Raw genomic sequence first — 27,695 nt, forward strand, 5'->3', positions numbered from 1 at the left:
CTTTTATTTTTCTGATGTTGCTGCTGAAACTGTCAGTTGCAACTATTAAGGTGATGTTTAAAGGTCTTCTGTCAATACTTTTTGTGCACTTTAGCTAAGTCTTTTGTCTTACTTTTCCGGATTTTGTTTTCTGTTTTATTTTAATCTCTACTTTTGTTAAACTTCCAAGCATTCAGTTGTAATTTTTGTACTACATTGAAATTCTGGTAATGAAAGGCATGAGGACAAATGAAGGGCAGGTCAGTGGTAGTAAGGAATCACAACTGCCTAAGTAAATGGAACAAAATTAATTTTCAATATAATTATTTCCATGTTTAAAGAATAACACTCTAATTCTGTGCTTTATCCAGACGTGTGCTCTGATTAGAAGCTCCTTGAAATTAATGGAATAACTTCAGTGCACTTCAAGAGCATTTGGATGATTTCTGACGAAAATCATCAGATTTCTATTGAAGCTGTCAGTGGAATGACATTGGTTTCTCCACCCAATACTGTCCACCACAATTGCTGCATGTTTAATCAGTTCATGCTGATTTCAGTAGGACATCAATTGACCTTTTATAGGTCAATTGCAATGTGTGGATAGCTAAAATACTGTGTCTGAGCAGTCATTAGATGTCCTCTAAATGCTCATATGGATGACGAATGGGAACAAAATCCTGGCAATCTCCCAGTGATGGCCACAGAGAAAGGATTTTTGCCTATTCCTCCCTTTTCCCCATTCTTATTGATGTCACATTTGCTTATTAACACATTTTTTGTAGCCTTACCTCATCAGGCCCTATGGCTCCACCACAGCCTATCACACCGGACAGCAACAGAGAAGGATCAACAATTTGTATTGAAAACACAATCTCAGAGGGTCTGAGAGCAACCTAATTAAACCACCCCTGAGGTAGGCCAAAGGTAACATTAACATCCAGGTTATAATGAGCAGATCCTCTCACTCTGCTGAGAGGAGGCTTCTCCACAGTCTGTCTGTTGGAGCAGAAGCAATCAGGAACCACTGCCTATGTGACAAGCAGTTGCTTGTCATGTCCTACTGAAGAGACCTTGTTGAACTGAGGTCTTACAAAAATCTTGCTTTATCTGGAAGACCAGAAATAGCTTCGTCTTCCCCCAGCTGGCAAGATATACCCAGTTACGGCTGAAGATCTCTTTCCTATGGGATGTCTGTGACTCTGCAGTTCTGGGCCCAATGACTCTTTTATCTTTCTTTCTGTTGTCATGACTAAATAGTATAATTACATACAAACTCAGCTAAAACCTCCAGCATTAAGTTTGAAAGGACTCCTAGAAAACAACAGTGTCTCCCCATGTAGTGGGTTTTGCTTCAGTGTTTTTTATTCATGAGCTCATTACATGACAACTCACCATAGCCTGGTTCTCTGACTCGCTGAAGTGAAGCAGTATCACCCCAGAGACTTCTTCTTTGCCTGTGCATACCACTACAACTCTCTCAGCTTCCTCCAAAACAAGGGCAGAGGCCTGGTGTGCTGGAAATTTGGCAGGGTGAGGTCTGTTCTCATTTCATAATGGAGCCATTCTGGTTTTGCTCTCTCTTCAGCTTGCTCTGATGACTTGATTAAAGGATTAAAAAAAAGAAATGAGCGGCATGGTAATTCTGAGCTAAAACAGCACAATATATATCCCATGAAAAGACCTATAAAGCAGTGCTTCACCCTCAGAGTGCTTCAGACATAGGTAAATAAAGTGTTTTGGGCTGGGAGATGATAAACTACACTGTTCTGATGAGTGGATACTTGCTAGAGCATGGTGTATAGGGATGAAAATGAGTGGAAAAGCCACCGTAGAAGCACAAGTAGAACCATCAGTGTTCAGATCCTCTTTCTTAAGCAGTGCTTCTCTCATACTGCTTAGTGCACTGTTACCTCCCAGAAGGAAGGATTTCTATGGCTAATTTGTGGAACGACTTATCAGTAGGCAGTATGCCTGAGGATGCAGAATTTACAGTGATTATTGTAGCCTTTTCCTTCCCAATGCCCTGCTCACAAGAGATTACATGGCATTGCTCAAAAAGCAGGCAAATGGCCTTCATAAGCAATAAAAAAAACATTTTTTCCAGTCTCTATCTTAATTTTTTATTTTTATTTTTTACAAATCCGGGACATTTAAATAAAGCCCAGCCATAGAAGTGAGTGAATTCACAGTGATGGTTTCCTTCTGGATGTGAAGACTTCAAGTTTAGCTTCCAAATTGCACTTCCACAGATTAGTTTTTTTCTCCTAGTCTGTCATTAGACTAAATGGAAAGAAATGTTTTGTCATTACCATTTGTGTTCAAACTCAGACAAGTCCTGATGGCTTCCAGACCTCCAGGGACTCATCTTTCATGCATAGCTGTAGTGGTAGAGAAAAGGGAGTGCTCTGCTCTTGTTCATTATCAGGTTTGTCATGAGGAAGCTCTGCAGAACCCTGTAGAATACTCTGAAACTTCTCACATAATTTACTTTCTTCTTAAAGCGAATCTTTACTCCAGAAAGACACAAGTGCTTCAATTAAGAATAGATGGCTTTCCAAAGGAAATTTCCCAGCTCAATTAGACATCACTAAGCTCAAAGCAGGAATTGGACTGGAATTTTCTAGTTTGTGGGTTTCTTTATTGCTCAAGACAGTCACTCTGTCTTCACTGTCTCTTTGCTGGTTGGAATCAGGAGCAAGCTGAGAAGGGGGATACCTTGAAGAGCTTCTACCTCATGCTTTGACTGCCCTGGTGGGTAAATCTGAATCAGGATGAGCCTGGGTTGACTACAAAGTCATCTTGCCATAAAAGCATCTTTACAAAAAGGCCGTTCACGAAACAACCCCAGACAATCCTTTCTGGATGATGTCTTGTGGTATAACTGCAACAGGAGATGGAAGAGTTACGGAAAACAGCATATATACAAGACAAATACAAACCTGTGGGAACCTATCTGCATTTCCCTTTGGCTCATTGCCCTGCCCATGTCATCACATTGATGAAGACATGACCCAGTGCATTCCACAGCAGCGTACTGCATCTGCAGGGCTGCACAGGCTCACCTGGAGGGGCTTCCCAGCCCTAGCACCTGCAGCACTGAGTTACAGAAGATTCTTCCTATGGTTCATTATTTTGGAAAAAGATCTCAGACTGAGAGCTAAACTGTCTTTGCTGCACTTCAAAATGGCAGGGAACAGTACAGACAGACTCACATGAACTCTCCTGGGCTCTTTTTAGCAAACACTGCTGGCTGCTATGAGCACCTCAGCAGTAGAGACAGACAGATTTGTCACTGCTCTGGTGAATAAAAAAGGTGAGGATAAACAGAGCTGTCCCATTCCAGTGAAACCAACATATTAAAAGTAGAACTGACAAGAAAAAATATACCAAGCAAAGAAGAAAACACACGGCAGAATCTCCCTCAGATGAGTGTGCAGGTTTTGGTTTCTCCTCTCCCCAAACCCTAGTTCTTTGGAAAATTTACTATTCATTGAAAGAGATAGCAGCAATTTGGACTTAAAGCAGTGATGAAGCATTTGTGAAAAGCAAAGATAGAGATGTTGCTAATTATGACCTATGTACATTGATGGATTCTGTGAACAGGGTTTAACACTTGAAGTGGGAGGGTAAATGAAGGATGCTGGTTTCCAAGGTGGCCAAGTGCTGAATTCAATTTAAGAAAAAGAAATTAAAATCCCATTGAAAAGAATGTTTTATTTACTTTTTATTCATAGCTGAGAAGAAAACATTTCTCTAGATAATGCTATAATAATATTAAAATGCAATTCCCAGAGAAATATCTTGACTAAGATATTTAATTTGAAATTAGTTAAGTGGCTATTTGGCTGAAAGGGATTTTAAAAAACAAGAGTCTTCAGGCTAAGGAAATATTCTGGTAAATTTAATTAAGAATGGGATTCTTTACTAACTTCAATCCAGTAGTAGCCTGCAGGTTTGTCTTTTGGTAATTACTGTGCCTGCTCATTAATATGATAATCATGACCACGTTTGCAACAACTGAGAACTCTAATCAAACAAACAAAAAAAAATTGCTAGCAATCATCCTCAGTGTTCACAAAGTTTTTTTCTTGGAGGAACCTTCTGGCTGCATTTATACATATTTATAATGATGGTATTACTTATCTCAGAATCTACAAACTGTTAATATGCTGGTGTTTTAGGACTGAACAAGATTCAGAAGGGGAGGGATTCTGGCAATATTTAATAGGAAATATTCTGATAAAGGGAACTGGGCTTCTATTTTTCTTCTTTATTTTGTGTTCTAAAAGGTTTTAAGATGTTTTGGAAAAAAAAAAAGAAAATGGGAACTATTTGACTAAAAAGATACAGCTGGTTTCTTAATAAAATAGTAATATTTTAAAGAAAATGTGACAAATTGTTTAGCTTTCTCCAATGTCACTTCATTTTTGGAAAAATAAGATATCTGGTATTAGAATGGCGTTATTTGCAATGTGTGCTGAGAGGGTTTTGTACAACACTCCTTTGTTGCTGTCTTAGCAATTAATCAGCAAAGGTGTCAGCTTGGAAAGACAGGGATGGAGTTTTCTGGGCAGAAGCATTTGGAAACAGGTTTGCGGAGAGACTTTGCAGCAGTGTGAGAAATCAGTGACACCATTTATTAGCCGATAGGATTTCTGGTAGGAGAACATGGGGTGCTGAACTCTAGGCAGCACTCCTACAAGGGAGCACATCTCTGAGTCTTCCTGGCTAAAGGAGCTTTCCTGATAACCATTTCAAGCCAAATGTGCTAAGCTGGACCTGGTCATGCTCTCTGTACGAGTCACTGCTTTCAACACCTTACCTTTAGCTGAAGGTTTGCTTCGCTGCAATGGTAATCTAAATGGCATCAGTCCTTCTCAAAGCTACCGACTGATGCAGCTGCTGATGCTGAGGGAAAGGCGAAAAGCTTCACACAGATATGTAACTCTTCAACAAAACTCTCTACCCTCACCGTGTGTCTCCATTCCCTCCCTTTTGTCCTCCTAGCTAATTGTTCAGCTACAATGCCCGTGACAAAGGAGGCTGGAGAAGATGGCATAGGTGCATAGGATGGGAAGGGACCACATGAACCAGCACGTCAGTTTCCCTGCTGCCCCAAGCCATTGTATCAGAGCAACACCAGGCAAGACAATGAGGAAAGGAGTTCCTATGGATTACAGGAGAGAAAGGTAGCTCACAGGACAGTCTCTTTTCCCTGGAGGCACCTTCCTTTCTGCAGATGCCTTTTGACAGTGTCGTGTGGTACCTCAGTAGTAGTGTTTATTCCCACAGCTTTTCCATCCTGGGTTATGCACACAGAATAACGGTGTAAAGAAGGTCCAAGCGAGTGGAAATACTCACAGGGTAAATACCTTAATCTTTCAGATCTGCTGCCAAATTCTGTATGACAATGGGCCTTGGTAACTCTGATGGTCTCTCAAAGCTGGGTTTATAACAAATTCATGTGCTCTTCAAGAAAAAGAAAGCATTTTTAATTCTTTGAAATATACGACTAGAACTCACACAAGGGGTCCTGAGTATGCTTCTAAAAGTCTCTTTTTAACTGTACACTAAACTGTCCATTGGAAAAGCACTGAAATAGTCAAAGGTGCCAAAATCAAAGGCTAGCTAGTGTCCGGTTAGTCCAACCAGCGGGTGTCTGTAGATAGCTGGTGGAGATTTTCTATAGTCATGATGTTAATGACATGTCTTTCAGACATCATCTAATAAAAAAAGGAAAAAGGATCAAAAAGAGAGCTTTTATTTAATTATGATGATCATTATTTCCCCAGGTGCTCAAGTACTAGCTTCTCTATCATTTAATTTAGAATCATAGAATAGTTTGGGTTGGAAAGGATCTCAAGATCATCTAGTTCCAACCCCCCACCATGGGCAGGGATACCTCACACTAAACCATGGCACCCAAGGCTCTGTCCAACCTGGCCTTGAACACTGCCAGGGATGGAGCATTCACAACCTGCCTGGGCAACCCATTCCAGCGCCTCACCACCCTCACAGTAAAGAACTTCTTCCTTATATCCAATCTAAACTTCCCCTGTTTAAGTTTGAACCCATTACCCCTTGTCTTGTCACTACAGTCCATGATGAAGAGTCCCCATTTGTGCATGATTGGTCATGAAAACTAGGGAAAACACAGTAGGATCCAAAAATGGGGACTAACTCCAGAGCTAGAAATACTCATCGCTTCTCCTTGTGATCTGTTTGTTTTTCAAGAGCTGAAGCTTTCTTCCTCTGCAAGTTTAAGAAAAATGCATGTTAGTGTCTTGCCATGCTCAGTGTGGATATCTAAAATTCAAAAGGGAGCCAGTACAATGATATATTTTTAGAATCTCGTTCAAAGAAGTTGACAAAATAATGTTAGCTGCCTTCTGCATTAGCATCTCAATTGAAAAGGATAATTATGGGAAGTATTATATGGATGAAGGAAAAGTTCAAGAAAAACTAAAGATGAAAGGTGAATTTCCTCTCCCTGAAACCAGAACATTCTGTGATATTAGAAAAAAAAAAGATGCAATAATTATAGGGAAAAGAAGCACTGCTTTTAATTAATAAAAATGTTTCTATTAAGAGGAAAGCAAATAGATAGCTAGGGATGGATCATAATTTCATTTTTCTTCAGAGCTACTAAATGTAATCCTCCTATATCATAACACATACTGAGTGCTTTGAGGAGTTTCAGCAACAAAGTGTTGCTGAAAATAAACTACTGTTTATTTTCCCCTGAAGTTAACTCCAATAACCCTGATTGTGCCTTAGAAGAAATGAGCTGTTCTTATGACTGTATCAAAGGGATGAAGAACCTTCAAACCCACTGTAAAATAAATAAATGATTCTGTTTTACAGATAAAAGACGAGATCAGCTGAAGGCTGTGGGCTTTTTGAGTACCCTCATGGAATGAGAGGAAGATCCACAGCAGGAGGCAATGCAGTAAGTTTTCAGGTCAACATGACATGAAGACAGGGAGTGAGGAAAAATCCAGTAATGAACAATGAGTCAGTGTGGATGGGCAGGTCAGCCTTTCTGATGGGGCACTGTCAGCTGCCTAACTAAAAAGCTTTCCTCTGCAGCTACATCTGAGCTTAGATGGGCATGCTGGCTCTGATCCTGGTTCAGGCAATGTGATGGCAACTGAGACTCGTAACCAGACTGCTGTGTTTTAGAACTCTAAGTGAGGAAGAAAAGCCTCTGGACTCAGGAAGGGCCTTTCTCTTATCCATTAAAAAAATTTTTTTTGAAGTGTAAACATCAGCTGGGAAACTAACCGCTTTCTGTGGCTTTGAAAATCTCCTCTCTGAGCTCCAAATTATTTTGGGCACAAGCTGTTTTTCATCCTGTGACAGTAGTGCCAGGGCCTCTAGTCACTAATGGAACATAAATAATTAACTGAGTGATACTCCTGCAAGTTTATCTGTAGTGGAAAACACTTCTTTTTTCTACACAAGCAAATGCGGCAGCAGGGGAAAACCAACTCCATAAACAGCCCACTCCAAGATGTTGCCCAGGAAATCAGTGTCTCAGAGGTCAGTTTCTCCAGTCCTGTGGCTCTGCAGCAGGGTCAGGAGAAGGATTTTGGTTGTATGCTTATTAGTGTTTCTTCTGGATCTCTTGAGCAAGTACTTCCCAGAGAAACACATAAGTTAGTTAGGGGATTGCAGCACAGACCAAACGGCTTCACCTCATGAATAAGGCCACAGAAGAAATGGAAGAAACCTCATGGCTCTGCCCCAGACACGTTGTAGCTTCAGGGGAGCATGAAGGCAGATTAAAGTGGCTTGGATATCACACTCCCTGGGTGGGACTAGACAGGTGTGGGAAGTGGGAGGAAAAAAAAAGAGTTTTTGTCGTGAAACATCTGGTGTAAATATTGCACATGAGGTACAGCATCCACTTTTCTACAGTGCTGAATCTCATCCACTCACCTGAGGTGACACCAGGCAAGAATCACTTATATGCACTACAGAAGCTTACAGAAGGTTTCCAGTTTCAGCCGAAATGCCAAGAGCAGGACTTTGCAATGGTTGTGCTTTAGCCCCAGGAAGGTTTCTCAGTCTGGAGGGCACCGCACGTGCATCAAAGGTGGAGACATGCTGCATTCCAGACCATTCTGGCGTGGGGATAAGGGTTCAGCCTCTCAGTTCAGGCTTTCTTTGCAGCAACAGAATAAGGATGTTTCTCCGATGCAGGCAGGGTTAATAGTCAAAGGGTTTATCCCTGAAACCACACTGTAGCACTACATTCTACATTTAAATATGCTTCATGCATTATTCATCTACTTGCAGCAAGCAGCCGGAGCAGAGGCAGCTGTCAGTCCAATTAGCATGTCAGAGCTCTACCCTCCAGCTGCCTCTGGGGGGCACGATAAGGAACGATGTGGTCCATGGGACCAGTGGCCCACGTTTTCGGGCTGGGGAGCAATAGTTTGCGAGGGTAGCTGCAGTCTCAGAAATACCACCAGTGTCTACAAATACATCTAGTTCTGCCTAGGAAAGGCCAGAAGAGGAATTTGTAACAAAAAGTGTGTGTGTGGGGGGGGGTGTTTTACATCTCTTTGTACTGAAAACAGGCAGTCATGAGTCTCAACAGTTTCTCTGCATTCTTTCTCCTGCACCTTTGTCTCTCAGGGCTTCTCCATAAAAGATTATAAAAATTACAAACCTTTAGGATTGTAGCTTTTTTTCTCTGCAGTTTACTGGATACAGTGCCCTGTATGTCCCATTAATGATTCTAGTTGGGATCCTTTTACATTACTAATCTGAATATTAAGCAAAACATAAGCAATATTCTGCCAACTCTTAGTGATAATTGTGTCCACAATGGCTGGATGTGATGCAGCAGCAGCAAAATTGAGGAAATTCAACAGTTATCTGGCTCCCATTCTGCTTACACATGGCTGAGCTATTACAGCTTGGTGTGAAATCATTATATAAACCCAAGCATGGTCCTACTCTCTAAGTCCTCAGGGTCAAAGTTTGATATTTGACTAGATGTATTTCAGTTGTGGTACTCTCTCTCTGCTAACAAAAGGTTATAAAATTCCTAGAGAAAACCACATAAATTAGCACAAACTTCAAATCTCTAACACATCCCAGCAGAAAGCAAGCCTTTGACAGACAAAACAGCATAGAGCTACTGCCCTGCAAAGCTGGCTGGTCTCCCATGCATGTCTGTACATCTAAGAACCCAAGTCATTAATCCTATACTGAGTTGGTCTGTTTAGATGTTGGGCTGTCCATCTCATTCAGAGCTTTCGTACAGGGTGCTGAGGGTTTTTTTCTTCATGTAGAAAAGGTCTGGTTAAGGTCCACTTGTTAAAACAGCCCAAGATTACAATGCAAGACTCAATACGCAATACAGAGGTGGTGAGAAAATTTGTTCCCTTGTATCGATCACTTTATCAAGTTACAATGTCACCTCTACTGCATAGAGCACTGAGGTGGCTGTATAACAATGCAAACATCTTGAAATTCTCACACTGAGAAATACATAACACAGGTTCCCTCTATGTCCTGCTTTCAGCACAGTGAACAATAATAGACAGCTATATTCCCCCAGTAAGGGAAAGGAAGAAGCTGAAGGTAAAACTGCAGATGAAACATATCTCTTAGGCTGACGAGTTGGTACATAATAGCACTTTGATCTTATCAATTAGAAAATGATTTGACTCCCATCTTTTCTTCTGGGTATTATGACCATATGATCATACCAACATTCTAACCTAAAGGATTTGTTCCAGCTCAAGCATTGTTTATACACATGCTTTGTTATTCTGCTTCATGGAGAAATGCAAGGGCAGCATCTCTGAAGGAAAAAATAAATTTTCTTTTTTAATGTCATAAACATGGTAGCTCTGCAATCAGGGGTAATGTTTAAAACATTGAATGTATCTAGAGACACAATGTGGCAAGGAATCTTTCCATGCATTCAATGAGAGGTAACAGCACACAGATAAAATACTAATCCCTTGTTATCCGCTTTAGGTACCGGACTAAATGCAATTGCCAGAAATTCTCAGCAGAAGTTGACAGGACAAAGAAAGGGGTCATTTGGGGTCACTGGAAATTCCTGCTTCATTTGCATAACCATTTCAGCAAGTGCTCTGAGATTCTTGCATTCCAGGAAAAGTTTAAGCAATTAAACAGAGCCACATCTTAACAATATCTGAGGCTCAGATCCCCAAAAGTATTTAAACACTAACTCCTACTGATTTCAGGAAAGGCAATCCAGCATCTTAGCACAAATGTCCTTCTAGCTGAAGAAGAAGAAATCTCTCTGAAGCCAGTACATCTGTCCCATCCATATGTCTGTTTTATGACAGTTACGATGATGGTAGTGAATCAACAACAAATTAGAAAAATACTTTATTTCAGTTATTAACCATATTTTAACTCCCCACTCCTTCAGACAAAGGATATGAAGGGTTTGTTGGGTTTTTTTATTCTCTCAAGGTATGATAATATTCTCAAAGAAAATTTATACTGGATTTTATAAGTATTTGGTATATTCTTTGTTTATTGTCTCAGTGATCAGCCATTAGCAGTGAATCACTGTGTTGTTATACAAACCAGAAAACAACAACTACAAATAACAATCAGGACACACAAGCTGAAGAGAATGATCTGAAAATGCTTTAGAGATGCTTGCCAAATCCAGACTTACTCTTTATGGCTGTAACAGATGCTTGCTAATTCAGGTGGGCACTTAAACTGTAAAAGCAGATTATGCCTACGCATACATCTCCTAGTCACCTGCGCTATGGCCACAGCTGTGCCAGCAGCACATCCAGCCTGAATGAAAGGTGGAGAAAGGCTGCAGTGTCTCCCTTAGGCTGATAATTGTGATTATGCTGGGATTTGCCGAGGACGTGAGAACTACATACTCCTCCAATATGCAAACTCATCGTTCCTGGACTATATCAAGTCTGATATGCAACACCATGGCCTTGGCTGCTGATGCCTCAACCCCAGATCTTTGTCTATGTGTACATATAAATTCTTATGCGAAGGGTACAAAAAAAGCTAGAGAGCTGAACCAGAAACTGGTTATAAGAGGTAGAATGATCTAATGGTTACATTCTGAATTGTAAAGCAGAGAAGCTATGTTTTCTTCCTTTTTCTCAGCTATATGCATCCACTGTCAGCTGGGAAGCTGACAGAAACTTCCATGCTTCATTTCTTTTTTTAATATGTAAACCTGATTAATCAGTAACATGAAAAATCTAAACTTTCCTCTGTCAGTGCTGGCAAATGGTAGTTAAAAAAAGGTATTTTAAAGGAACTGTTAAAAGACAGCCTGTATGGGGAAGGATAACCATGGGCAGGGAACAGAGCTGGAGTTCCAGGGAGCTGCTTAGAGCTCTACCATTGCTTCTTCGGAAACCAGCATTGCACCTCTGCATCCCTTAGCTTCCTTATACATAAAATGGAGATAACAGTACCAAGCTTCTCTTTATAAACCACTTTGACTAAGGAGAAATTTACTTTCGTATTGGCATCTTGCTTCTAGGAACTAGTTTTCCAGAACACTATCACCACCCTCTCCCGCTTCTACTGAAAACTCCTTTTCCAGTCATCAACTTAGAATCACAGAATCATAGAATAGTTAGGGTTGGAAAGGACCTCAAGATCATCCAGTTCCAACCCCTTGCCATGGGCAGGGACACCTCACACTAAACTGTGTCACCCAATGCCCTGTCCAACCTGGCCTTGAACACTGTCAGGGATGGAGTATTCACAACTTCCCTGGGCAACCGATTCAAGAGCCTCACCACCTTCACAGTAAAGAACTTCATCCTTATATCCAATGTAATCTAAACTTCCCCTGTTTAATGAAGAGTCCCTCCCCAGCATCCTTTAAGGCCCCTTTCAGATACTGGAAGGCTGCTGTGAGGTCCCCACGCAGCCTTCTCTTCTCCAGGCTGAACAGCCCCAACTTTCTCAGCCTGTATTCATACAGGAGGTGCTCCAGTCCCCTGACCATCCTCGTGGCCTCCTCTGGACTTGTTCCAAGAGTTCCATGTCCTTTTTATGCTGAGGACACCAGAACTGTACACAATACTCCCAAGTGAGGTTTTCTAACTTCCTACTGTTTTAATGTTAGTGACCCAAGACAAGGACAGAGACCTAAAATGAGCAACAAAACCATGGACCTTCATTTAGAGACATTATCTGTTTAATAAATATGACTGTAAAAGCAATAAACAATAGCAATTATACATTACGCTACATTGTATTTAACGAAAGGGGAAAAGAAGATGAAAAAGTACATCAAAAAAAGTAATTTTAAAATTAGAAATAGTTCCAACACTATAAGAAAACTTTTTGATTGGCTTACTATAAAAATAAGTTGGCTAATGTTGGACTTCAGTGGGGACTATTGTACAGTTGCTGCCAATACTTGCCCATCTTTCATAAAGCTGTAGTTGCAAAGACAATAGCAAACCCAAACTGCTGTGTTTCTGTACCTGTCTTCAGAGAAACAACAGAAAGAGGCAGAGGACTCTGTTCAATAATTATCCTTTAACTACAATGTGTCTAGTGTTCACTTGGTATCACTTTTTTTCTTTGCCAGCAAGTAAGTTGATTTGGGCTTATACCCAATTTGTGAAATTCAAACCCACCACCACTATGACCCCCTTGCCCAGGGACTCTGCGCAACACCAGCAACACTGCTTTCTCCTGGTTTTGACTCAGTTTGATGTGCACAATGTCTACTGATCAAAATCTACTCCTGTCAGGAATCAGTGTGCCTCCTACATGTGCCACACTGATTAGGAGCTGGTCTCTATTTGCTTTCGCCTAACACAGTTAGGTTACTGCCGTTTTCTCTTTGCACTTCAAACATAAGTCCTGGTGTGCTAGGTTTACCTGAGTTGGGTTAGAAATCAACAGCTGTAATGACATTAGTCTGCGGACAGCCAGTGTCTTGGGAGGACTTGTTTGAGGTATACTAAACTTGTTTACCTGCTGTTCCCTTTCATATTCTATGTGAACATATCCTGCAACCTCATTTCTGGTTTCAGTGTAAGATACAAGCTTATTGGTAAGAAAACAGATCTTGTACAAGAGTAGTCCTGTGGTACTGGGGCTCAACCTGCATGGCAACAATCTCAGGCCAAATTCTTCCTCCTTTGCCCAGAGTGGAAGGAGTATGTCCAGATCTCCAACCAAGGTGGGCTGCCAAGGCCATAGGAAACTGTGCATAGACTTTTTCCTGTTCCCTGTTCTATGGGCAAGGTGTCTTTCAAAAACTGACAAGCCCTGGGGTGACTCCCAAAGTAAAGATCTCCTGGGCCTTCCCCAGACAAATCCAAACATCAGCACTAAATGCAGTTGAGGGTGTTACTACGGCTTTCTCTTAGCCAAAATTGAAGGCGTAAGGCTGGTACAAAGTACAGTGTTAAGTCCATGCTGGCAATAACCTTCTGTAACTGCAATACGGACAGACCTCCCTCCTTGTAAAACATGCTAGTTCTGTCCCATTCAAGGTTAGGAGGCAAAAAGTTATCTTTCAACAGTGATATCAGTGGGATGCCTTGGTGTGAGTAGGCTAAAAAAGCTGTTTAAGAAAGAGCCTGGCCCCGTGGCTGGGATCAGCCAAAATTGCACCCAGCCTCCTCGGAGGCCCCCCCTGTGGGGCACAGGCAGCAGCTGCAGCTAGAGGAATGAAGGGCAGAGTCCAAACAAAGACAAACCAGATGGACCAAGAATACTTTCAGTGCCTTGAAACTCCAGTGTGATTTTTTGTGTGTGTCCTATGAAAGTCTGCTGAGGCGGCTAGCCCTCCTGCAGCCCAAAGTGCTAAAAGAGCAGTTAAATCTAAAGCCAAGAACCCTAAACATCCCCTCCCACCTCCCCCAACACTTCTCCCCCCACATCCCAGCCCACCCCTCTCCCTAAAGAAGAGACCCCCATGCATATTCTTGGCTATACCATTATGAATTTTCTACAAATTAGAGACAGATCCAAAAAAAGAGAGTGGAAGGGTGAGGGGAAGGGCCGCAGGAGTGAATAGTGGTACCAGATCCTCTCCCCCCACCCACCCCACTAAAATTGAACACCTGTACAATGCAGTTCCACTATGGTCTCAGTATAATGTCCACATGCACAGGCTTAAAGCTAAAAACCCTTTGTCATCCGAAGAATTAAAAAGTCCAAATGCAGTGAGCTCTCCCTATTTTTTTTAGATATAGATATGTATCGGTGTCCTCAATTCAACCATTTACATAGGTAGGGATTTCTTTTGTGCTCTGGGGCTCAGCAGCTGTGGAAATACTTCCTGTGGCAAAAAAAAAAAAGAGAACAAAATAAAAGAGTCAGTAAATAACAAGTGTGATTAGCCAAGGAAGATGTTAGAAGGTATCACCTTGCATGCCTTTGGGATTCAACTGTTCCAGACTGACAAGTTCTTCCCAGAAATGTTTTCTTGTCATTTAAAACACTGAAGATGATGTCCTGTTCTTTTGCTAATGAAGATGATTCACCCATTTTGAATAGAAGAGGGAGAGGCCAGAGCAGAGGGGTGGAGGGAAGGAGGGGTTGTGGTCCTCAGGGGAAACTCATTTGCAATGATAAGATGTTGGAGATTTCACAAATAACCTTAAGCTCTGCATTTGCAAAAGAGGAGCCTAAACCACTCACATCAAGAAAACAGGAACCATGAGTTTTTGCTGCCAGAGTCTGGAGGTAAAATTAAATGATCCAGTGACATTCATTCAGATTCCTCCAAGGAAGGATCCCTGAATGTTAGTCAAAGGAGTTCAAAAAACCTGGCTTCTGAACAAGCATACAAAAGAGAAACACCCAATTACAGTCTTGTTTTGTTTTCCCAAAAGAAAGAAAACTCATTTTAAAAGAAATTGCTGTTTTCCAGAAACAGATGAGGTGGTTGTATAGGAGAGTGAAGAGCCTTTGCACTTCCTATTCTGTTCATACCTATGTCCAGACCTTTTCATTTTCTCAATGATCTCTGATTGTTGGACTGATTCCTTTTGATAGAGAATTGACTCCATTTATCCCACACATTTACCTTTTGCAGTTACAGGTACAAACTGAGGAGTTATAAAAGGCTAATTTCTGATTCAATAGTGTCCAGTATCACGGCTGAGAAACACACAAAATGCTGGCGACTGTAGAAAGCCAGAAATGCTGCAGTTACACCAAATGAAAACCTACCCCCAAAAGGCTTTAAGGGTTTAGTTTCCAACACCAGCAAGAGCAGTTTTGAAGGTACCTTGAGTAGAGCTAGCAGGTGACTAACTCCTGCCACTTCTGTCTCAGTGACCTGTGAAAACATGTTTCCCTACCCCTGAACAGCATGAACCATGGGCATTTCATTCTTTTAGAAAGGGTAAGCTCAAAGCCCATCTTAATTCTAGAAAGAGGGTTCCTGACCTGAAATTGGGTGTTTCTCCCTTAGCACCAATTTTGCCTTGGAGGCTTCTAGGGGGAAAAAAGAAAAAAACCCAAACAAACAAACAAAAAAGAATTGTTAAAGTTTAGGACCCACCGCTCCGGGTCTTGGCTTGAAACCTCTTGGTGATCCACAAGCCTTTTGGAAGTCCTCTGTCCAGACTACCTTGGTTGCATTTCCTTTCCTTGGGTTCTGGGCTGTGGCCTGAGGTTGCTCTGTATGGGGAACACCACATGGGAAGGTTGGTCCCCTCACTCCATCCTGTATTCTGCTAAACAGGGATGTCCAGGTCTGCTGATAAATAGCTACTTGAAAGCTTTTAATAGCTATCAGATCTCTCCTTGGTGAACAGGTGAGATCAGTATTGACTGCAGTGGGGCATTCAACTTTGACATTAGTTTCATCAAGAGACTTCTTCTCTTTCCTCCCAGGTTATTTCACAGGCCACAATCCTAGCACATCACATTCCCTCCTTTAATTGCCCTTCCTCTTGCTCCCTCTCAGCAGTAGCTATGACTCCAAGGCTGCTTTAGTGAATACTCCCATATATTTTAGGGACATCCACAGGTGGAATCTAAGGTTTGGTTAAGCTGATGAAATTGTGCAAATAAGGGATCTCAGTTACAACTATGTCTCACTCCTGTGTAAGTCAAAACAGCTGTAAACTTTAATTCCTCTAAAGTAGGTCCATGTTCTTATTTGCAGGGGTCCTGTACTGTACCTCTGGTCTGGTCCTGCAGAATTGTCACCCCACAGGTGAATGAGCCATGCCTGAGCAATGCCTAAGCAATGCCAGCTTTACCTGAACACATACCCAGGCTGAAACACCCCTGCTCCATCCCAACACTTTTACTGTAGTCAGGGTAACAGAAAACGTATAAGCATGAGCGAATGTGCTACTGATCTCAGTATGCCCCCTTGAAGTCTATTCACTTTAGGTCCTGTGAAAGCCTGCTTTGCAAATTTTCAACCACAGAGGCCTGTAGAAGATATAAGCCTGAGGGCAAACCCAGCTGTCCATTGCTGAGATCCCAGGCTTTGCTCAGTTTCCCTGGGAATCAGCCAGGCTAGCATTGCTGCTGGCAACAAAGTCTGGCACAGCACAAAGGCCAGAGCAGTCAAAACATCAATGAATGCTTAGCTTTTAGAGATGACTTACCAAATCACCTGCTCACCTCCATGTTCCAGGTGAGGGTGGCTGAAGTCCTCCTGGATGTGGGGTTTAGACCCGCAACTACATCAGCCCCAGCAAAATAAATCAAATTGCCTTATAGCGCAAGTTAAGTGCTGGAAGGATTTTTAAGAAGGGGAAGAGATCTACATAGAGCAACTAGGAGAGAGAAAAAGCCTAAAATTGCTCCCCTCCCTTTCACCACATGGCAGTGAGGGAAAGGGAAGAGTAAGCAAAGTTTCCTGTAGCAAAACTAATGTTGCAGCAGAAGAAGACAGGGGAAGGAGTGTGCAGGAATATGGGAAGAGGGGAGGCCAAGAAAAGGGTTAGCCAATTATAAGTCAGAGTCTGACCAGCTGTGGGATGCTGCAAGTTATTTACCTATGGGCTGGACTTCCAACTTCTCATCTACTAGTTGCTCAGGGCTCATCAGCTCACTTTGAGGGATATTGGGTATGCTTTCCCTCTGACTGACTGGACTGACCATCTCTTGATCTTTTTCATTCTGCATCTGTGCATATATATTAAGGCCAGGAATCTTCCTAAAACATTAACAGAAACCATCATTGTGGGGTACTCTGGCACATGATGTAGTATCAGCTTTTACAAACCAAGAAACAAATCACTGCAAAAAAGAAAACCCAACAAAACCCAAATACCTCAGTGAAAGGCAGCAATGGGGAGAAGGAAATGGCTCAGGGAGGGTCATACCTTTTGAACTTGTAGATTACAAAGACAGCTAGTCCCACAAAAACGACAGAGAGGAGCATCAGCATAGCTGAACCACTGTGACTGGGAGTGAGGTCCACAAGGGGAGCTGCAAGAGAGGGATCAAAGGTTACAGCCACCCCTAGACTGCAGCAAAAAGTTTCTCCTTCCAGAAACAGTTAATCCTCCCCTTATTGCACTTGTAGCATCTGCACAGATGTCTCCAGGGCTTCTCTCCCTTTCTAATCCACCTGGGTTCAGACCATTTGCAGAGCTCAATCTATCTCTTCACGTGAAGTCCCATAGCTTTCTCCTTAGGGGCCTCTCTCCTCTGGCCTGAAAGGACTGACTGAAACATACTCTCCCATATTGCAGACAGTCCCCCAAGGTAGTTGCAAATAAGGTTCATTTGGGTACAAAACCCAGCATTTTTTGGACAATCCTGGAGCTACCTGTGGGCTAACTTGTCATGTTGGCTTTCTGTTTTGCTTAGAGCTAGTTTGGGTAGCTCCCAATGAATAGTGAATAATGAGCAACTGACGCTTCAGCTGGTGCTCACCAAATGTGTTGTTCTCTGTGCAGTCCTGCTCCTTCCCAAGCAGAAGTGCAGCGCCCTTCGCAGACACTGCCTCAGCATCCATGCATTACCATGGGAAGCTCTTCTCACATCTCTGACATTTTAAGTTTCTTCCTTTATCTCTTTCCTATTCTTCTGAACATGTTCTATTCTTTCCCTCGGTGCCCTGCTTTCTCTTCCAGAAGCCTTCCACGCAAGAGTGTGCTGAGTTTCAAGTTAAAAAAACACCACCAAAACCAACCCTAATCAAACAAAAGTCTCTCTGTGCTTCTCCTTAGTTTTGCTCACCACCTTTTCATAGCTGCTTGCAAAATAAGGCCACATAAGACAGCCAGGATCATGGTTTTCCCAGAAATACAAAGTAAATCATATTAAAAGAGAGTTTCCATCACTCATATACACACACACAAACTGAAAGGCATATAGTATCCAAAAAGGACACATATAGGTCCAATGGTCTCAGTTGTTCATGCAGACAGTAATAACACATACTGTAGTCAGACATGCAGCTGTAGCTGTGCTGTTATACAGGGCTAATGTTCACAGTAGATACAGCCTCACTGTCTCTATCTGGCATCACACACAGAACAAGGGGTAGGTAGTGCCTTCCTCTGCAAGGCAATGAAAGTTAACTTGAACCATACCCATCATACACACTCTCTTTCTGTCTCCCACTTCACATGCACTGAACAGACTCATCCTAAAGCAGAGCCAGAAGACACAGGAAAATGCACACACAAGCAATATTCAGTCACACTCACCACATACACATTTTCAGCTGTCACACTCGGCCTGATAAAGCCAAAAGAGAAGTAAAAAGACTCCTCCTTCCCACATCAAGCAGGTTATCCTCAGGAAGGTGAGGAACTGGAATTAAATGATTTATTAATAGGAATTCCTCACACACCTCCACTCTATCCCCCTTTGCATCTGTATTTTGTGGGTCTCTGCAGTTCCATGGGATGACAAATTGGCTACCTGACTGACTCAGACTCAGCAGCAATGTTCTTGTTAGGATGCTGTACTGAGAGCATGGTAATAAACAGCTATTTAACTGCTTTGTGAGGAGTATTAGCATATTTTACTTTGCCTTAGAACTGACGTTGTTGTCTGTTGGGTTGGGGACATTGTTGTTGCCTGGGTTTTTTCATGAGAAGGAATAAACATGATGAGTGGATTGCAATCTGTTGCCCACAATTGCTATAAATTAATCTACCCTTCAGTGTGGCCTGAACAAAGTAGACGGAGGTGTGAAATGGGCTGAGGCCAATGCCTGTCATTCTTTTGCGCTCTAGGGAAGGCACATGCTCACATACAACTCACACCACACAGAGTTTCATTTCTACAGGTTCTGCTTGAATACCCGCACCAAGCTAGTTTAGATAACTGAACTTTTGTGCAGAGAGGCATGGGAACATAAATGTAGGCATATGTATATATACATGTGCGCTTACAAAAGCAAATGCGGAGCTTTGCGGTTTAGTCAACTTCAGCTCATAGCTGCCCAGATTTCAACACAGTCACGGTGAAAAGGCTAGGAAAGAAGGGATACCATGGACCAGAGCAGAACCTCTGCATCATGTGTTTCCTCCTGGATCACATTTTCTAGAGAATGCTTCTAGTGTTGGCTTGTGTTCCAGGTTTCCCTGCTTTACTTTATCTATTTTTCTATAAAAGTGGATTTCAAAAGGACAATTCTTCCTAGCTTTGTTCCTAGCTTTCAGTAGTGATGTAAATCTCTCTTTTGGTGTTTTGTCAAATTCTAAACTATTCCCAAGTTTTGATGTTGTGAAATTGGGCCTTTTATTTAGACGGGGAGCTGAGTCATGACATCTGCAGCTTGATAAGGACCCATATTTCCTCAAAGACCCTACAGTAGCTGCTCTCTGGGCTTTTTAATATTTAGTTTGGCAGTTCAGACTCTGAATCATATTTCTGCAAGAGACAAAATCCTGTAGTGTTCTTATAGGACATTGTGAAGCCTGTTTACAGCAATCATTCATATCTCACCGGTGGCTTCGAAGAGAAGTACAATAAAGCCCACCTACACAAACAAGTGTTTGCATCTATTATGGCCAAAAAGTACTCATTCCTGGGATGTGTGTAAATACAAACAAAAATGTGCATTTCTGGTTAGCAGAAAGAGCATGCCTAAGCCAAGAACCCTCTGCAGGTAACGCTGTATTTGAAGCTCATATTAAGATGCTTTTAGATATGTTTGCTTTATGAGATGGGCACTGAGAATTTTCTAAAAGTACATATAGGATCACTGGTTATTGTTCAAAAATTCACATGGACTGACACCAGCTTTGGCAGACCTGTTCACACCATAAAAAGCCATTTTGCCAGTACAAGGAAACTGAGACTTTTAATTTGCAAGTTAAGAAAAGAAGATGATACCAACTGATCAGAATTATCAGCAGCTCCTGGGGAAAAGGAATTCCTGGGAATAGATTTGTTAGAACCATAGACTGGTTTGGGTTGGAAAGGACCTTAAAGATCATCTAGTTCCAACCCTCCTGCCATTGGCAGGGGCACCTTCCACTAGACCAGGTTGCTCCAAGCACCATCCAACCTGGCTTTGAATACTGACAGGGATGGACATCGACATCTTCTCCGGGCAACCTGTTCCAGTGCTTCACCACCCTCCTCTCTCTTGTAATAAATCCTATCTCTTGTTAAATAGGGCCTGTGCTCTTAAATGAGGGTTTAGCATACAGAATAGACAGAGACTCTTGTAATTAAATATCAGGACTTTGGAGATGGTTCATTTTGATATAGGATTAGTTGAAGTCCAAACTGCCTAATCTTATGTTTGTGCAATATGTAAATTGATTCTAGTCTTTCAGATTGCTGAACAACTCCTGAAATGAGCTTAGTGGCTTAGAATGTTTGTTGACTCTAAAATATCTGAATAAATCCAGGGCTAGCTGGTAACCTTTGCACTGTGTGATCCAGGTTGAATATGCTGTGATACTACTGAGCTGTTGAATATTTCAGAGGCAGCCCAGAAGTATGCATTTCTAGTGATACTGCATTTCCATCAACAGCAGCAAATTCTTGCACATCAGTAGACAAAAGGATTAGCTGTAAATGCAAAGCCACAATATCTTTTTGGCATGATAAAGAAAGGGGAGGTGGAGCAGGCATTTTAATGGCTGCCCATACACTGATCTGTTATTGCAACATAAAAATAAGAGATGTTTAAAATACAGCTGGTATCACGCTACTACCATCAAGGAATATATTGCTGGCTGTGACAGATGCAACAGAGGGTATACACAGAAAGAGGATACTGACCTGTTGTTAAATGGGCAGCATGGACAAGGATTCGAACTCCTGGCTTCAACTCAAAATGGACCAGGTTTTGGTTCAGTTTCTGGATCAGTCTTTCTGAAATCTGGAAAAAAGGAGAAAATAAGAAATGCATTTGTTTCTTGATCATTGGTTTAAATTGCAAGTAGGTGGTAGGGAATGAAGCTGAAAGCAAAGCAAAGATTTTGCAGAGGCACCAGACTTTCCAAGCACAATTTCCTATCACCTTACAGAGAACGAGTTTGTGAAAGCTGAACATCTGCCAGCACTATGTCTCGAGCAGTTTGTGTACAGTTAGCAATGACTGATAGCAACAAGCTGCCCTGTCACACCTCTGGAAGAGCAACCCAGCAGCAAAATGGAATTGAGTCCCAGAGGAACATTAAGCCCCCACGTACAAGTACCTGCAGGACTAGCCAGCATCAGCACATAGGTGAATTACATTTACTATTCAAGCAAAGAGAAGCATTTCAATTGGTAAGACTCATTCACTCATTACAAAGAACATTTTGATTGTTGAATGGCCAGTTCCATGATCTTACAGCATGTTCATAATACGTGATACACCTGAATAAAAAAGTCCTTACCCCAGCTTGCACTTTAATTTCAAGTCCTAAAACCAAATTTAATTTCATGAAGCTGTGAGTTCAAGCCAGCTGCTCCCTAATCTGTAAATATGTACCAAACCCAGCTCAAATCTGAAAGCATTTACTGACTACATAGTGTGGCTTAAACAAAAAGCCATGTTCCATCTATTCTTACGGGTCACACACAGAGAGAACATGCTCTTATATTATCTCTTGCATGGGAGAGACATTCCACAGAGCTTTTAGATCACTAGATTATTTTACCATTACTCTGATGACAAGAGCTTTTGCAGAAATGAAGCCGGCTACTCCTCCTTAAACAACACAACAGAAAAGATGAGCATTTGCTGAGACAAGACCTTATGAAATCTGTATTTGCACAGTGAGGAAGCCAACTTTGGTCCAATCTGTTGGTAAACATTCATTTTTTTAAGTCAGTTTGCCACAATATTCACAGAACCACTATCTCCATATCACTTTTAATTACATCCAAGAAGTTCTAGGCATGTTGCCATTAAAAGCAGAAAGTCCAGACAGATGAAGCAAGGAATGGAAGCTTATAGACATGGAGTCAGTAGTTTGTTGTGTTTCTTTTGTATGTTCATTTGTTAGATGTTTCGTGTATTTCATATTTTCTTACAGCAGTGACCAATTTTCCATTTGAACATAGCCACTGTTTGGCATGTTGCTTTATTAGGGAAAAGGGGTGGGAAAACTGCAAAGAAAAACCACTGGCACCCCATAACCCTTATTATGCAGTTTCTGACAACATGTTCTTATATCCATACCAAGATCAAGAGGAACTGTATTCTAGTGCTCACCACTTAATTTAATTTGTTTTAAATAAATTCTTATTCCATCTTGAGGATTAATGAAAAAATGTCAGAAAAAAAGAACATTCCAATAATTTTTACACCATCTTTTTCATGTTCTTCATTTTTGTCTGGTTGAATTATTTCAGTAAACGCTACCCAGATATGATTAGATGTTCTCTGGCTATCATTCATCAGAGTATGAGATTTATCTGCCCTTTTTATTTTTTTTAACATTCTTAATGGCTCTTTCAGTACTCTTGGCTTATACACTTCATTTCTGGCTGCTGATCACTTGAATAGGTGCCTTTGGTACAATATCAATTTGGCAATAACTCTTACAGGCATCTTATTTATATTTTTTAATATATCTCTTTAAAGTTTACAATTTTTTTTTTATGGGCGCCAGAATAAGCAGTAAATATATTTCTTCCAATAGCAAGAAAAAATACCACCTGCTTACAAAGAGCCATCTGCTGAGCTCAGAGCAGCAGGGACAGTGACACAAAGATGAGCAGTATATGAAGAAAGCCTGGGAAGCAAATTATATCCCTCTTTAAGAATTTTAGCATATTAATAACCAAGATTGACGAATATAATGAGTGTTTCATCTCTAAAACTGGAGCAACAGATGCAGATCGACATGCCATAAGCCAGGTACATTAATGGCTTGTGGAAATAAAAGGAAAAATATTCTGGCCATTTCCAGCCCCAAACATGACCTCCTTACCCCTGCAAGAATTATGTTCCTTTCTGCTCTGAGGTCCTGAGGCTGCTGGGGGAACTGAGCCTCTGAAAAAAAGCCACCACAGGACAGTAAACTGAAGAAAAAAGCCAACCACATTGTGCCATTCCTCTTCAAAACATTGTGATAGCTACCCAAAATGGTCAGGGAAATAGTAGTGGTAATAACCATACATGATACCTTCTAGACAAAAAGAAGCTTAATATGATGTATAACTGAGAATGCAGCTAGCAAGTATTGCTCTCTAGTATTGGAGAATGGTTTCATCAAGGATTTGGACAAGAAATGGAAGCATAACAGAAGCTTGAGAAAGTCTGCATGAGAAGGGACCAGAGACTTTGTTGGGCACCAATGACATGAAGGAACACTGAGATCTCACCTTGCCTGCTAGAAGACTCTTGCAGTGCAGAGTGAAAAGGACAAAACAATAGCACTGTTTATAGTAATGCTTTACAGTCACGTAATTGCTAAGCTGCAATGTTTACATTACAGCTGAGAAGTGCTGTGGAAACCTCCCAGCAGGTGAGTTGAGCATGTGAGAGAAAGCTCAACCAACATTCTTGTCAGGCAAGCTGATGAAAAAGAGTAATAGGAAGGGGAGAGGCAATAAGAGTGGTAGCAAGAAAAAGGAAGAAAGGGAGAGAGAAACAATCACAACTGAAGTTTATTATTATGGTATTGCATTGTTACCTCATCGTGAATGAGGACTTCATTGTACTATACCCTATACAGATGCAACTCAGAATAAAATTATTTCTGCCTGAAACTATCATTATCTCATCAGAAGCCTGAAATAGCCATCACTGTTCCAGGACTATCTGCAAAGTGTCAAAACAGGAAGCAATTGCTCATGCTTCTGAGAGTATACTGCAGATTTCCTTGGCTCAATTAATTACATGCTCTCCCAGTGGCTTTTCTGGGTGCAGCCTTTTTGCCTGAGTCTTTATGGAATCTGAACAAGTCAAAAAATGAGTAACAGACTGAGACTTTCAAAAGCGCCAGAAGTTCTTGTGAGATTCAGACATCTGCCTTCCTCAGGCAGCTCTGGAGATTCCCGATACACACTTCTGAGGGAAGAACAGATGCATTCAGACATGTTTTTAAAATGTTTGCTTGCTTGGTACAATATTTTCATTTTGCTTTATGTGGAAAGTCTGATTCTCTTCAAAATAGACATATACACAGTATAGAGAGAGGGAGGAAAATTCACTTCTGTACTTCTAAAAATATCTGAAATAGAAACCATACACAATGGTTTACAAACATCATTATTTGAAGTCAACAAGCAGGTTACACACAGCTAAAGGGCCACTGCGATTGTACACTGCTCTCCAAAGCTGAACCTGACAATGTTTCTGGTCCTCGCGTGGTCCTGAGGGGATCTGTGAACTGTAGATCACTTATGACACTCACTTCGAGACTGGAGAAGTGCCTCTTTGGTTTTTCCTGTATCAAGTCTATTTCTAACTCAGCTATCAGACTTTAACCAGGAGTGGTTCTGACTCGTTTAATTTGTTTACAACATAAAGCATCTTCTGAAGTAAATCCCCACACAAAGCCTGATCTTAGTCACAGAGGTAATGAAAAGGTTTCAATGGGAAACATTTTGGGTCTTGTGCCTCCCTTTATTTCTGCATTCAAAGCAGTAGCATAGATGCATTTTTGTTTAAAAAGCAAGTAAGGAAATATCAAAATACTTTGGCCTGTTTAAAAAATAGCTATGCACCAGTCGAACAGTCAGACCTTCAATTAGGGAGTAGGTTGGCCTCAGGCCTGTCCCTGTTTCTCTCTCACTCCTGGAGATGCAACTAACTCAGCTGAAGACTAAACTTCTTAGAATAGCAACCTCCTAATTTATAGTCTTCAAGAGTCTCCCTTGTGAAAATAATTAGCTTTCAGAATTAGTTTTGGTCCTTAACTGAGCCTCATTGACTTTATCTGCTTCATTTGCAGAATTAAGCATGATGTGCAAAAATAATTCAGTAACAGAAACCATTCTTCATGTACCATTTTTCATCAAAGGACACATAATGAATAATAATAACAGACAATTTGTGAAAGAAAAAAAAAGAGATTCCAATTTAAAAATGGAACAAAACAAAAATTAATTTGGCTTCTCTTAGCATTTTTCAGAATCAGGACTGTGAAAGAACCATGTGCACCAAGAAGCAGAATTATCACTCAGAAGGTCATTTCCCATACCCTTATTGAATTTTAAAACCTCTGGTGTAAATTGGTTTAGACTAATTGAATGTGATTCAACTGTGCCAGTATGTACCAGCTAGGAATCTAGACAATTTTATAGATACTGTGCAAGGATCTCAACTAATGACTGTTACACTTCAATTCATTGAGTAAATCAATAAACAACTAAGGAAAGAATTATGCACATTGGTAGGAAGCAACTTGCACTGGCATTAAAAAAGTGAATCAGGAGTTGGGGCAAATGCAAATTACTTAAAATTGTGCCACTCATCCTGCATAATCTTGTTTACTTTACATGAGACCTCCAAAGCTTGCTTGCTTAGCACAGAAAAAGAGCATAATCTTAAGATTATGAAAGAAAAAGAGCATAATAAGCTGGACTTAGAGGGTCCAGCAGGAATTTCTTGAGATCTTTTAAAGACAGATACTAAATTCAAGTTGCCATTAGTATCCAGAGATACTGTGACAGCACAAAGCAAAGGATGTCCCTGTGTTACTCTGGGGCAAGACCTGACCAGCAGATATGAACCTGGACATAAAAGCCAGGATCCATTTTAAATGAACAAAGATGATCAGAAGCAGACTTGAGAATCAAGGGCTGCTTCATACACTGAGCAAAAGAAGGCAAGACAGCTGATAGCCATATGGCAGGAGTTAACGATATTAAGGCAAGCTATATATACAGCCTCTTCTACAGCACATAAGCAGCTGATCAAGAACAGCTGGCTAGGGAAAAGATCCCTTGGTACAAGGTCTTCTGGTTCATATTATTTCATTCTTTCCACACCTGCCTTTAGTTCTTAGAGACTGTCCCAACCTTCCCGAAGCACCCAGTGGAAGATGGTCTGCATACAAAGGTACAGATATTAAAAAAAATCTCTCGCTAGTAAACACTAGATGATTTACCCCTCTGCCTGAAGTTTAATTTCCATGACCAATTGGCATCATTTTCTGTTAAGATTTGAAGGCATTTACTGTCATGATCTTGTTGCTAAAATATTTAGATGACAGGCATATCTGAAGCACATCAGAGGAAAGAAAAGTAGTGAAAGTAAACATGCTAAAATACTCAGGCTTAGGAGAGTGAGGGAAAAAAAATGCATACAAAAAAAAAAAAAAAGATAGCTCCATCAGCTACAATGAAGCAGAAGTAAAACTAAATCCGCTTTAAGGAAAGAATCCTAAGATGCATACACATACAGGCTTCCTGAATGCTACACTCCACAGTGTTAAATTCATCTTGGTTCATCAGTGCCCATTTGATATTCAACTATCCATGACATTCTCCATCTCTTTAGCTGGATACAGATACTGCCCACAGCTGCAACATCTTGAGCACAGCTGGCTACAAATCAGCTGGCATTGCTCTTTGCTAAAGACTCCATCATGCTTGTTACTTTGCTGGTAGCTCTTCCCAGAGAAAAGATTAATGGCCTCAAATGCCATTAACTAGTTGCTCTTACTTCTATTTTGCATGCTGCTTTTGCAGTTATTTTGAATAGTAAAAGCATGCAAATGGAGAATTAAAGGGAAACGCAAGAAAACACGGAAACCTTGATTTGGTGCGAAAGCATCACTTTAGAATTCTCATGTATCTTCTGCTTACCTCTCATTTGACTAACAGCAGACATGTTTGCTATGTTTGACAAAAAGTCTCCACTAAAAAACAAGAAGACAACTTGTGAAAAGTATAGTAGATAAGATAGGCCTTCAGAATCTTCCTATTGAGTAAAACTGTACACTGAAATAAACTGAGTATGAATCTGTGCATTCGTATCACTGCCCTCTACTGAATTTTAAGTAGACTATATTCTTACACATTAATTTTGAATTGGATTAGTACTATAAATTACTCAAAAATTACTTGAAATGCAGTTAAGTAGAGGTTTGTCCTTCCCTGAAGATAAAGAATTCAGTATTTTTGAAGCAGTGGATCTGAGTTCTGTAATCATCACATTCAACAAGCCTGTCCATAAAGATGGTGTAACAACTGCATAACAGCCCAGGTGCCCAATGGCAATCTGGGTAGCTGTTTCTCTAAGATTTGGTATAATTTAGTGGTGTTGCAGTGACAACATGCAAATCAAACACCAGTGTTTTATAACTGCCAATTATTTCTACATTTTTAAGAAGGTAGGTACTTTGTCTTCAGTTACTGTGAAA

At 41.0% G+C, this 27,695-nt stretch overlaps 1 protein-coding gene across 1 annotated transcript in view; it reads right to left on the minus strand.

The window, feature by feature from the left end:
• Positions 1 to 13,913: 13,913 nt before the first annotated feature.
• The window catches only part of LOC136011298 (VPS10 domain-containing receptor SorCS1-like), a 295,003-nt gene continuing 281,221 nt past the window's right edge, over positions 13,914 to 27,695 (minus strand). Inside the window, exons 24-28 of the mRNA XM_065672946.1 lie at positions 21,169 to 21,268; positions 17,295 to 17,400; positions 16,965 to 17,125; positions 15,509 to 15,627; positions 13,914 to 14,278 (exon numbers count right to left, since the gene is read on the minus strand). Coding sequence (XP_065529018.1) covers positions 14,222 to 14,278; positions 15,509 to 15,627; positions 16,965 to 17,125; positions 17,295 to 17,400; positions 21,169 to 21,268 — 543 coding nt within the window. The 3' untranslated portion in view covers positions 13,914 to 14,221. The remainder of the gene's footprint in view (positions 14,279 to 15,508; positions 15,628 to 16,964; positions 17,126 to 17,294; positions 17,401 to 21,168; positions 21,269 to 27,695) is intronic.

Source organism: Lathamus discolor, chromosome 3, assembly GCF_037157495.1.
Source record: "Lathamus discolor isolate bLatDis1 chromosome 3, bLatDis1.hap1, whole genome shotgun sequence".
In the NCBI taxonomy this organism is placed as follows: domain Eukaryota; kingdom Metazoa; phylum Chordata; class Aves; order Psittaciformes; family Psittacidae; genus Lathamus; species Lathamus discolor.